The 11,945-nt window shown below is 39.9% G+C and overlaps 1 protein-coding gene across 3 annotated transcripts in view; it reads left to right on the forward strand.

Moving 5' to 3' along the window:
* Positions 1–9,167, forward strand: part of LOC125459218 (acyl-CoA 6-desaturase) — a 57,322-nt gene extending 48,155 nt beyond the window's left edge. For all 3 annotated transcript variants that reach the window (XM_048545318.2, XM_048545319.2, XM_048545317.2), the window contains one exon: positions 1,577–9,167. In XM_048545318.2, the coding sequence (XP_048401275.1) occupies positions 1,577–1,628 (52 nt within the window). In that variant the 3' untranslated portion in view covers positions 1,629–9,167. The remainder of the gene's footprint in view (positions 1–1,576) is intronic.
* Positions 9,168–11,945: the final 2,778 nt, after the last annotated feature.

An 11,945-nucleotide genomic window follows, 5' to 3' on the forward strand; every position in this document is an offset into this window, starting at 1 on the left:
AGGGCAGTGTGGAGCGAACAAGGGAGTGGTCTCTCCGGAAAGCAGACAGGGGTGGGGATGGAAAAATGTCTTGGGTGGTGGGGTCGGATTGTAAATGGCGAAAGTGTCGGAGGATGATGCGTTGTATCCGGAGGTTGGTAGGGTGGTGTGTGAGAACGAGGGGGATCCTCTTGGGGCGGTTGTGGCGGGGGCGGGGTGTGAGGGATGTGTTGCGGGAAATACGGGAGACGCGGTCAAGGGCGTTCTCGATCATTGTGGGGGGAAAGTTGCGGTCCTGGAAGAACTTGGACATCTGGGATGTGCGGGAGTGGAATGTCTTATCGTGGGAGCAGATGCGGCGGAGGCGGAGGAATTGGGAATAGGGGATGGAATTTTTGCAGGAGGGTGGGTGTGAGGAGGTGTATTCTAGGTAGCTGTGGGAGTCGGTGGGCTTGAAATGGACATCAGTTACAAGCTGGTTGCCTGAGATGGAGACTGAGAGGTCCAGGAAGCTGAAGGATGTGCTGGAGATGGCCCAGGTGAACTGAAGGTTGGGGTGGAAGGTGTTGGTGAAGTGGATGAACTGTTCGAGCTCCTCTGGGGAGCAAGAGGCGGCGCCGATACAGTCATCAATGTACCGGAGGAAGAGGTGGGGTTTGGGGCCTGTGTAGGTGCGGAAGAGGGACTGTTCCACGTAACCTACAAAGAGGCAGGCATAGCTGGGGCCCATGCGGGTGCCCATGGCCACCCCCTTAGTCTGTAGGAAAGCTAAAAGCTATGCTGCCTTGTCTAAGATCCCTGCATTAGGCATACAAAATATAATGATTAAATACTAAATTCCAATTCTTGGGGACACCATTCATTCATGACAATAAATCCAAGAACTTCTTTTTTCCCAACTTTTTGCATCTTACCTGCCCACCTAATTTCTACACGTGACACAAAGCTGTCTCCAGCTCCATAAATCGCGATAAAAACCAAAAGAACTGTGGATCTGAGGAAGGGTCACCAGACCCTTCTTATTAAATCTTATTTTTCTTCACAGATGCTGCCAAACCCGCTGAGCTTTTCCAGCAATTCCTGTCCTTGTTCTATAAATCTCAATTTTATCTGGAATCCCTTTGGAACTTTCTAAAAATCCATGTGTAGAATATCCCATTGATTTTGCTACTACCTTGACCACTATTAGATTAGTTTTATTTTGCCAACTTCTTTAAAAGCAATACTTTGTTTTTCTGACTAGTCACTTACTATTCAAGACGATGTATTCTCAATTTTTCCATTATTGACATTGGTTACTTGGTTTCTTTAGAAACTTGCAATACATAAAACATTACTGAATTATGATACTACTTCTAAATCTCATGAATTTTATAAATAATATTTTCAGCCAGCTTATATCCATTCCATTGTATATCTTACATTAACTGAGGGAAGCATGCCAAAACAAATTAGGTATTGATTCACATTTGCTAACTATTCATTAGCACATAGTCAAAAGCAAATGATCCTATTTACATGTCCCTAATATTTTAATGAACTGATTCTAATTAAATGTGCCAATGATTTGTCTGATGTGCCACCTTTCTCCTCCCAGGTCCCTGAAGAAGTCTGGTGATCTGTGGTTAGATGCATACCTCCATAAATGAGGCTACTCAATGAATCTTCACTCCTCTCTCTTCCTGTCCCTGTCTGAATTCCAGTTCTGCGTTGGAGTTCCTGTTTCTCTGAGCCTGTATCCATCTCAAGTGGTTTTCTGCAGTATAAGAGGATGCCACCACTGGCTTTCTGCATGACCTGACAAATGACTTGATTCTCAATTGACAGCTGATGAAGAACACCTTGAATTAAATTGTTCTGTGCCCTCTGCCCCACTGCCCTTCTCTGTTCAAGCAATGGCAGGTATCCACTGCCTAAATAGCAATCTGCATTTTACTTAGATGAAACAAATGTAGGACAATGGGCTTGATTTTATTTTAATTTAGTGTGTTTACTGACACTAAGTAAGAAGTTTGTTGTTTTGTGACATCTCTAGTGTACTTTGTGGAGTAGAATGAGAGGTTATTACTGCACCAGCTGTATGAATATTTAACCTTCAGTTAAATGTGCATCTGGCATGCTCCAGTGCAACCATGACCATTTACTAGAGGAGGTCATGGAGTCATAGAGCACGGAAACAGACCCATTGGTTCAAATTGTCCAAGTTTGCCAAACTAAGGTGTCAAAGAGGAAGTACATTATACAATGCCAGCTCGTCTTTTCCATCTAACCCTGGCAGGCCACTGTTTCCGAAAATTGGCTTTTGAAGATGTTGTTGATATTAATGCTGACACCTTAGTCACAGGCAGAAGTTGAGAATCTGCATTCCTTTTCTTTCGTGAACATTCCAAGTAGTAGCAGATTGCTGCGACAGTACTGTTTCCAAAATGGCCTTATGGATGAGGCTGGGCAGTTGGAATGTGACCAGTCTGACTACCAGCTGCACTTACAGCACTGCCGATTGTGATTCAGAGCCTTACAAAACAGTATGATATGGGGATCATGTGCCCAGTATGCCTTCATCTCAGCTAAGTGTCAATCTGATGATGTCTGCACATCTGTACTGACACACGTTTCACTGAGTTTGTAGACAGTCAAATAGCAAACTGCAGACTGATTTAGGGTGCCACGTTTAATCTTAACAGACCTGGATCAAAGGAAACAATTGTTGATTCATACCTGTAAATTTTCCAGCTGCCGAATACCGTTGTGTCGAGGTGGCTGAGGATATGAGTAGACACTCCTTTATGTCCCTTGGAGTCACAGAGTTTATATTCATTATATCATCAAGACTGACACGTTAGGTGGGTTACCAAAGGATATCTGTACCCATGAACAGTGTATAATTTGGGGACAGGGGGTTAGACTGCTGCTACCTCTTGTCCAATACCTAACTCGTTGCTACCCCCTATCCAACCCACCCCAAATCTCACACAACGCACATACACACACACACATATACACACACACATATACACACTCACATACAAACACACGTGCACACACACGCACACACATGCACACACCAGCAGAAACAGGGAGCAAGCAAAATATTACCCATACATTGGGTGATACACAAAGCAAATAAAATCAAGCCCTATCAGTCCATTTACAAGAGAAAATATTAAAGTTTCTACAAATGACCTGAGGAATGAATGGTTCTGTAGCAGTTTGGAGTGAGTTTCAACAATCTATGCCGGTTTGAAGTATGACATTCGGAAAATATAGATTCAAGCCGTCATCGACACATTCTCACTAAACATCATTCCTTCCCTGCTTTCTGCAACCATGATCACTAGGTTCCCAACTTCTGTGTTTCTTATCCTAACAGACAAATGGCTCTTTCAGTCATGTCTGTCCATAATTTATAATAACAAGGAGGACAATGGTGTCGGTAATTTTTTTTAATAAAATGACTAATCCTGTTTCTGGCATAATTCAGTATTGAAATAATTGTTGATTCCTTTAAATCTTACCCATCCATTGCTCAATATTATTAACAAGGAATGCATTTTTTAACTAATATTAACAGCAGTATTACTTACTCATCCTACGAGGTACGCATATACTACACTGAATCCAGTTCCTGCATGAGTTGCTTTGACAATAAACACCCACACACTCAGCTTTAGAAGCTAGGCTCTACGCTGAGAGTCCACAGTTGCTCTCAGTGAAACAGACAAGATAAAGACAAAAATGAATCTGAGATGCAAAGTGACCACTTTGGTCAAATGGTCAAACGTCTTTGCGTTATTGAACTGGGCCGGGCACATGGAGAGGAGAGACTCAGTCTCTGGTTACTAGATTGACATCCAGAGGGATAGTTATGTCTCATGAGTGTGGAAGTGTGAGTCGTTTGAGTTCTTTCAACACTCCCCCTCCCTGTCACATACAGACAGCTCTCCCTGTTCAGGCTAATAAATACCAAATTTTGTTATGGGAATAACACAGAGCACAATTTGCTGGATTTAAAGCCACAGAGGAAATAGGTTCAGAAGAGGAAAAGACTGAAATGTTAGGAATTTGAAGCTTTGAAAAAGTTGATTTCCAAGAATATGAATTGAATAGTGACCTGATTATTATGGAAAACGAAAAGCAGATATTCATTTGTATGTTTTAAAAGAATGTCCCAACCCAATGCTGTCCAGTGATCCTCTCCTGAACCATGCCCATCTTAGTTTGGGTGACAATAGAAAGTGAGCCAACCATAGTGTTCCCACAATCAAGCTTAGACTCTCATGAGAAATTATGGCCATTTGGACAGGGAACTGAAGAACTGACACTGTAATCCCGGAAACAGTCTTCTACACTCCTTATTGAATCTCCAGAAGCAGCACTGTGTCTGCTAAAAATAAGCTGACATCATGGTGAAACTATAACAAATTCATGCTAAAACATATGCAATATTTTATTGTGGTCAGTTCTAAGGCATCCCAATTCCCTTTGACATCCCATGGCATTGTCATTGCTGAGTCTCTACCATCAAAATGAGCCATGTACACATTATTCATGTGGATCAGAAGCTTGGATATATGTAGCAAGCATCTCATCTCCTGTTTCCCAAAGCCTATGCAGCACCTACACAGCATAAGCTAATTCTATGCTGGAATACTCTACGTTTGGTCTGGGTGGGTTCATATGCGATCTAACCACATGCAATTTGACACAATCCGAGGCAAAACAATTATTTGATCAGCAACCCATCCATAGCCATAAATGTTACTTTCTGCAACTATGGGGCGTATCTTGGCTGCAACAAATATCATCTGAATGGGCTGCAGTAAATTACTAAGGTTTCTTCAACATCATCTTCCAAATCTACAACCTCCAGTATTCGGAAGGAAAACAGCAACAAGTGTGTGGGTATACCATCAGCTCCAAATTCCCATATGCCATCCTATTTATTGTCGCCAATCACACTCCTAACTTAACAGTGTTGAGGGAGTACCTTCACCACACAAACTGTGCTGTGAGAGTATCTTTACCCAAAGAACTGCAATGCTTTTCAAAAGGGCAACCAGGGATGCACAACATATGCCAGTGAGGACTACATCCCCAGAATGAATAATTAAAAATAATCCTGACAGGGGATGAGAGACTATTTGGTGAGGAATCGGAATTAATTTCTTCAATGTAATATCTCAGGACAGCATTGTCAAACATGTGGAACATGTTGCAGTCAGCCGTAATATGTTTTTATAATCCATATGCATACACCTAAAATCCCTTCGATGATTTATGACCTTGAACCACATTTTTATATGGATGGGTGCAAAATTGGAAGATTATTTACTGGTGTTCCATGTTAGATTGATATGACCAACATTTCAATGGAGGAGAGGTGGAGAGTTCTCTACAAGCGGTCTATGTTGATAATTTCCACGCTTTATACTTACTTGGGCCCAGAAAAGGCTGAATGGTTCCAAACAAGGCATCAATCTCTCAAAAAGTAATTGGTCAAAATCAGGCCTTGACATCCACACCAAATGCCTCTTCAGTCTTTTATAGGCCTCTGCCTCAACCAATTTCTTCCATCTGACTTGCTTTCATATTTTAGACATTTACATCCTTCTTGCATTCTGTTCCAATTTTCTTGCCGTTAAGCCACATCTATTTCACCTCCCCAGTTATTAAAATAAGGTTTATGACAGGTGTAGCACAGCATCCTCCTAAACAAATCCACTGCAGTGCTGGCGGTAGGACAGGAAACCACAGTGTTTGGACCCTGACTCTTTATGGCAGTGATCCAATCTATTTAACCATAATCCACTGATTGCACAGGGTGAACTGTTTTTTTAAAGAAACAGTCATTCATGGGATGCGCTGCTTGGACCAACACTAGTTGTCCATCCCTAGCTGCCCTTGAGAAGGTGAGAAGTCTTCTTGAACTGCTGAAATCCACCTGGTGTAAGTGCACTCACAATGCCCTTAGGGACAAAGCTCCAGGATGACCTAGTAACACTGAAAGAACACCAATATATTTCCGAATCAGAATGGTAAGTGGCTTGGAGGGCAACTTGCTAGTGGTCGTGTTCCCATGTAACTGCTTCCCTTGTTCTAGATGTTAGTGGTCATAGGTTTGGAAGGTGCTGACTAAACAGCTTTGGTGAACTCCTGCAGTGCATCTTGTAGATGGTACACATTGCTGTTACTGAGCCTCAGTGGTAGAGGGAGTGGATGTTTGTGGTTGCAATGCTAATCACTCTCCTGGCTTGTGCCTTATAGATGGTGGACAAGCTTTGGGGAGCCAGGAGGTGAGTTTCTTGCTGTAGAACTCCTCTGACCTGTTCTTGTGAGCACAAAATTGTATGCATGTCTGGTTCAGTTTGTGCTTAATGGTAAACCTTCAGATGTTGATAGTGGGGAATTTAGCAATGATAACATAGAGGGGGAAAAAGCACAGGTAAAATTATGGAGCAGGTGGAACACAGCAGGCCAGGCAGCATCAGAGAAGCAGGAAAGTTGGCATTTCAGTTCAGGACCCTTCTTCAGAAGTCCCGAACCAAAACGTCAACATTCCTCCTCCCCTGATGCTGCCTGGGCTGCTATCTTCCCCCAGCTCCATACTGTGTATCTCTGACTCCAGCATCTATATTTCCCACTAGTAAAATTATGCTTTTGTGCATAATGTGGGGGATAGGAAGCATGGAATAAGGCTATTCCCCAAGATAATATCAAAGGGATAGCTGGCCTCTTGTAGCATAGTGGTAGTATTCCTACCTCTAAACCAGAAAGTCTAGGTTCAAGTTCCACCATCCCAGAGGTGTGTTCAAACAGGTTGTTTCAGTAGGACAGCATCTAAGTGCTTACAGAATATTAAAACAAGTTAACCATCAGAATGGTTAGATTCAAAAGACCCATCGCTTTTTTTACAGATGAGCCCCCACCTCTGCTTTCCTCCATACCATGAAACTCTCTCACATGGAAACATGTACAATTCTCTCTTAAATCCCTTTGAGTTGCTCATTTCAATGACTTTAGTCAGTAACTTCTCAATATATTGGTTCCCTTTAGAATGAAAGTTTCCATCTAAATAATCGCTTACTTCAAAAGTTTAATTTGTAACTCCTGTTTGTTTTTAGCAGCAACAATTATATCAATCCCCTTCATAATTACAAAAACTTTTTCAGAATTAAACTATCCTCTATTTTAATGGAGGGAAAGGGGTAGAGAAGCTTAGAAGGAATGCTTGAATTAAAGTCTAGGCCAAAGGCACACTTGCAAATGGTGAGACAGAGGAAGTAGAGAATGCACTCGAGACCAAAATTGGAGGACTTTTGATTTCACAAGAGTTGTGGGACTGAAGAAGGTTACAGATGAAAGAAAGGTCAGTTGCATGGAATGGTGTAGACATTGTAATGAAAACTTTACATTTTCATTTATATATCCAGTTATTGGTGGACTGGAAGACAATGAGCACGGAGGTGACTGATGAGTGTGATGGTCCAAGTTACCCTGTGGGCGACGGGATTTTGGATTGGCTCAAATATCTGAAAGGTGGAAGATTGAATCAGGACAATGTTAACATTGTCAAATCAGGAAGTAAAAGCAACATGGATGAAAGGTCTTGTGGGAAATTATCTGACATGTTTGTTATACTTGGATGTGAGAGTCGAATAAGATGCAGAGGTTGTAAACCCACAGTGTGTTTCAGTCTGAGATACTGGATAGAGGAATGGAATTGATGGTAATGGAGCCTTTATCTGGTGCTAATGATTTTTTTTCCCTTTTCCAATAGAGGAAATTATGGTTCATCCAAGCCTGAATATGACATAGTGGAGGAGTTAAGAAAGATTATGGTGAAGTAAAATTGGGTGTGGTCAGAGTATAGATAGAACCTGTGCTATGTCTTCGGATGATGTAGCCAAGGAACAGGAGGTTACAAAAGAAAAGAGAATAAGGATGCATGCATGTGGAACATTGTGGATTGGGGTGGGAAGAACACACATTACAGTAGATTCTTTAAATGTCTCTGGATAGGTGAAATTGGAACCAGGCCAGGAAGGCTGCCTTAACTGGACAATGAAGGAGAGACACTGCAAGAGGAGAGTGTGACTCGTTGTATCAAAGACTGTACAAAAGGTATGGAGGACAAAGAGGAGCACTATATCAGAGGGAAGGTCACATTGAGTGCAATTATGAATGTGTTTAGGGCCATGTCAATATTGTAACGTGAGTGAAAACCTGATTGGAGAATTGGGTATGGATTTGGAAGGACATAGGAGGGGACAATACAATCAAGGACTGTTCCAGAAATGAAATAATTTCCATATTTTCAGGTTTAAAAAGCAAGGGACTACCTAATATGATTAAAGCAATCATCAATCAATTGTTTCTCATCAAGTAGGTTATTATCAGAATGACACTAACAAGTGTATAATTAGCAAACCATTCTATCGGTTCAGATTTAACACACAATCTGACTTTTGGGTATTGACTATTTTTAATTACATTCCAATTTCACAGTTAGAATAGTTGATGTTCTGTTATGAATGTATAATCTTATTTATCTGTACAGATTTCTGAACTATGCAGTACATATCAGAATTAATAGATTAGTTTTAAATGGAGTGTCAGTAGCAACAAGTTATGATATTGTGCACACCCAGTTACTCTTGGAAGAGGAACGTTAGCGGCGTATGCTACATGATCTTGGAAACTCTTTAACTTGCTGTACCTGAATATGCAGCATTCACACTGTAGCAGTGCAGACTTTATAAGACATGCAGAGGTCTGTAAATGTTACGTTGTTGACCATCCTGTTAACTGATTTATGGTGGAATACTTACAGTCATGAGGCCGCCTGTATTTTATCATTAAACTTAGGCACTTGGCACACACCATTATTTCAGAGGCAATATTTTTCCAGTCTCCTGTGACATATCTTGAGAATTTACCCTGTGTTCTGATGTCTGCTCTCTTTTCCTAGCTCCTTGTGTCAAATTTCACACAAGTTTCTTACATTTGGTGATATGGATTCCAGGGAGACGAAATATTGACAAATCCCACCTATTCTAAACTTACATGAAATTCAGGCTTGTATGACAGTGTAACACAAACAGTGAAGAAATCTAAGGTACAGAAAACCAATGTTTGTTTTTAAACATGTTGAAGCAGAATAAACTCTTAATGTCTGGATAGTCACATTATTAAGTTTTCTCAATGTCTTTATTCAAGGGAAAGCAGAAGCAGGAAGTTGCTATTAATTGCCTGAGCACACTCACATGCACACACACACATACACACACAGAGGGAACACCTGTATCATTGGGTAAGACTGAGAAGTCAATAAACAGTATCACAAAGAAAATATGTATTTATCTTGAATTCAATTTCTTCAACGGACTTGGAATTTATTCATGTACTCTAAGTCACAGGTATTGACAGAATCTTACTAATTTAAACCATTATTGTATCCAGTGTATAAGACAACTGGCAACAAAAGTGATATTCAGCTGCAAAATGCCATTCTCATATTGTAGTCAACCTTAATTATTTACCCCAGAAATCATGTCCTACTTATCCTATAAATTGTTTAGGATGAAGCAAGCAATATGCACTGTAAAATATAGAAGATGTGTGGGAGTTTAATGCACATCAACACAGAACAAAGCACATATGGTGTACAATGAATGGATGTTCAACTTCCAACAAAAATAATACCATGTGATGTCACTTTCAAGCTAAAAGTTGCAATAGTTACTGAGTCATTGAATAACTCTGCTGCATGAAGGGAATTTGGTACTGGGGAAGACTAGTGTGAAAATGATAGAAGAAGGAATCCATCGTGAAGAAGGACATTTCAGAATTTCATGCAAATTGTTGAAATGGTGACATCATTACTAGAAATGCAATGCATACATGCTCATTTATGTGGCCCAGATCTAATGTGGGTCCAGCAATGATTTCAGACCAACAACTTAGAAGTTTAAAACATAAATATAGTAAGATCTGCTGCATTTCTCCAGTATTCCCCATTTTTATTTTAAGTCTCCAGCATCTGCAGTATTGTGCTTATGAACTAGCCATTGTAGTCATTTTATAAAACAAAACAAAATTATTCAGAGACTATCAAAAGATCTCAGTGTCAAAATGACAGTTTACAGTGGCTCATCATCAGACAGCATCAGAAATACGACACGGCATTAAACCACATCAACACCATAAATGAAATGGCCATGAATTTTGATATGCCCAGAAATTTTAATCCATTTAGAATTAACTAGATGAATTCTTTGCATTGGACAGCAATGGATGATTTGATTTGAAAATGCTTGATTGTGGTTAAACGTATCTTTGTTCAATAAATTGATTCAATTAACCATGCCACATTTATTAATATGAGGTACTAGTATGCTTTTATTGCATTTTAGAATGGTGACAATTCATAACAGATATTCACATTATATAATGGCATATAAGTTGACCCTTGTATGAAGAAGAACTTTTGCAAGCTTCATAGATTGACTTAAATGCCGCTATTTGTGGTAGCTTGAAATCACAACTGGCACTGAAGAAAGAATATTGATTTACTAAGCATCTCTCACAAACTAATCTATTTAGAACTAGCTGTACTGAGGCCAGTTTTACCAGAGCATTCTTGATTATGTCACAGTTTGCAGGCTTTCCGCATTCATCAAATGCTTCATTACCATAGACAAACACTAAACAAAGCCCTAGCCAAGGCCTTAATTGTTTCCTAAATCAATTTACCAAACATCAAAGAAGGTGTTCCAAAATAGTAAAAGGCAGTTAATTATTTATTTAATCTAGACAACTGTTATCTGTTTTGATTTGAATTTCATTTAACCCACTGAGATATAATATTTTGAAATCTGGTATTTGTAAATAGTACAATGTCTCAGTTATACAGTTAATAAAATTCTGTTAAATGATGTTAAGGCATTTAGTTTCCTTATCCTTATAAACATGTCTGGAATTCTTTGAAACAGTGTATAAAAATACTTTTATCTTTTCTGATGGAAATCCATCCTTTAAACTGGCTATGATGCCATCCTGAATATGTTTAAAGTCCCTCCAATGTCCTTGTGTCTACTAATAATGTGGCTTTTATTACACAACTGGATGTTTGTAAACTTTGCATGTTGCTATGTATTACATAATCCCAACAACTTTTGAAGGTTTTGTTTAAAGCCCAAAGTCCAATTTAATGCTTGGCAAAACATCAACCCTGTTACCTGTACAATGTTTCTATTCCAAGCCCTGTCTTCAATAAGACCTGTACAATCAGATTGCAGATGGCATGAAAACTGGTGGTGTGGTATATAGCAAGGAAGAACACCTTAGTCTACAATATAAACAGACTGGTCAGCTGGGCTGAACAGTAGCAAATGGAATTTAGTCCTGACAAGTCTAAAGCAGTACATTTTGGAAGGACAAACAAAGGAAAAGAGTACACATTGAATGTTAGGACCCTAGGAAGTATAGAGGATCAGAGGGGTTTTGTGTGTCTTCCCATTGATCCTTGAAGGCAGCAGGATGAGTAGATAAGGTGGTTGAGATGGCATATGGGATACTAGTCATTATTAGTCAAAGCATTGTATACAAAAGGAAGAAGGCTACGATGGAACTATATATAATGTTAGCCGGGTCATAGCTAGAGTGCTGTATGCCAGTTCTGGTCACAACACTACAGGGAGGATGTGATTATGTTAGATTGAAGAGGAGATTCACTAGAATATTGCCTGGACTGCACTGATTCAACTATAAAGAAAGAGTGGGTAGGTTGAGCTTTTCCTTAGAGCAGAAAAAGCTGAGGGAGGACCTCACTGAGGTACACAAAGTTGTGAAAGGTACAGCTAGGTTAATAGTAAAACACTTTTCTCATTAGTAGAGGGGCCAATTACCAGGAGGCACAATGTTAAGGTAAGGATCAGAAGTTTTAGAGGGGTTTTGAAGAAAAAAAA

This window comes from Stegostoma tigrinum, chromosome 17, assembly GCF_030684315.1.
Source record: "Stegostoma tigrinum isolate sSteTig4 chromosome 17, sSteTig4.hap1, whole genome shotgun sequence".
NCBI lineage: Eukaryota > Metazoa > Chordata > Chondrichthyes > Orectolobiformes > Stegostomatidae > Stegostoma > Stegostoma tigrinum.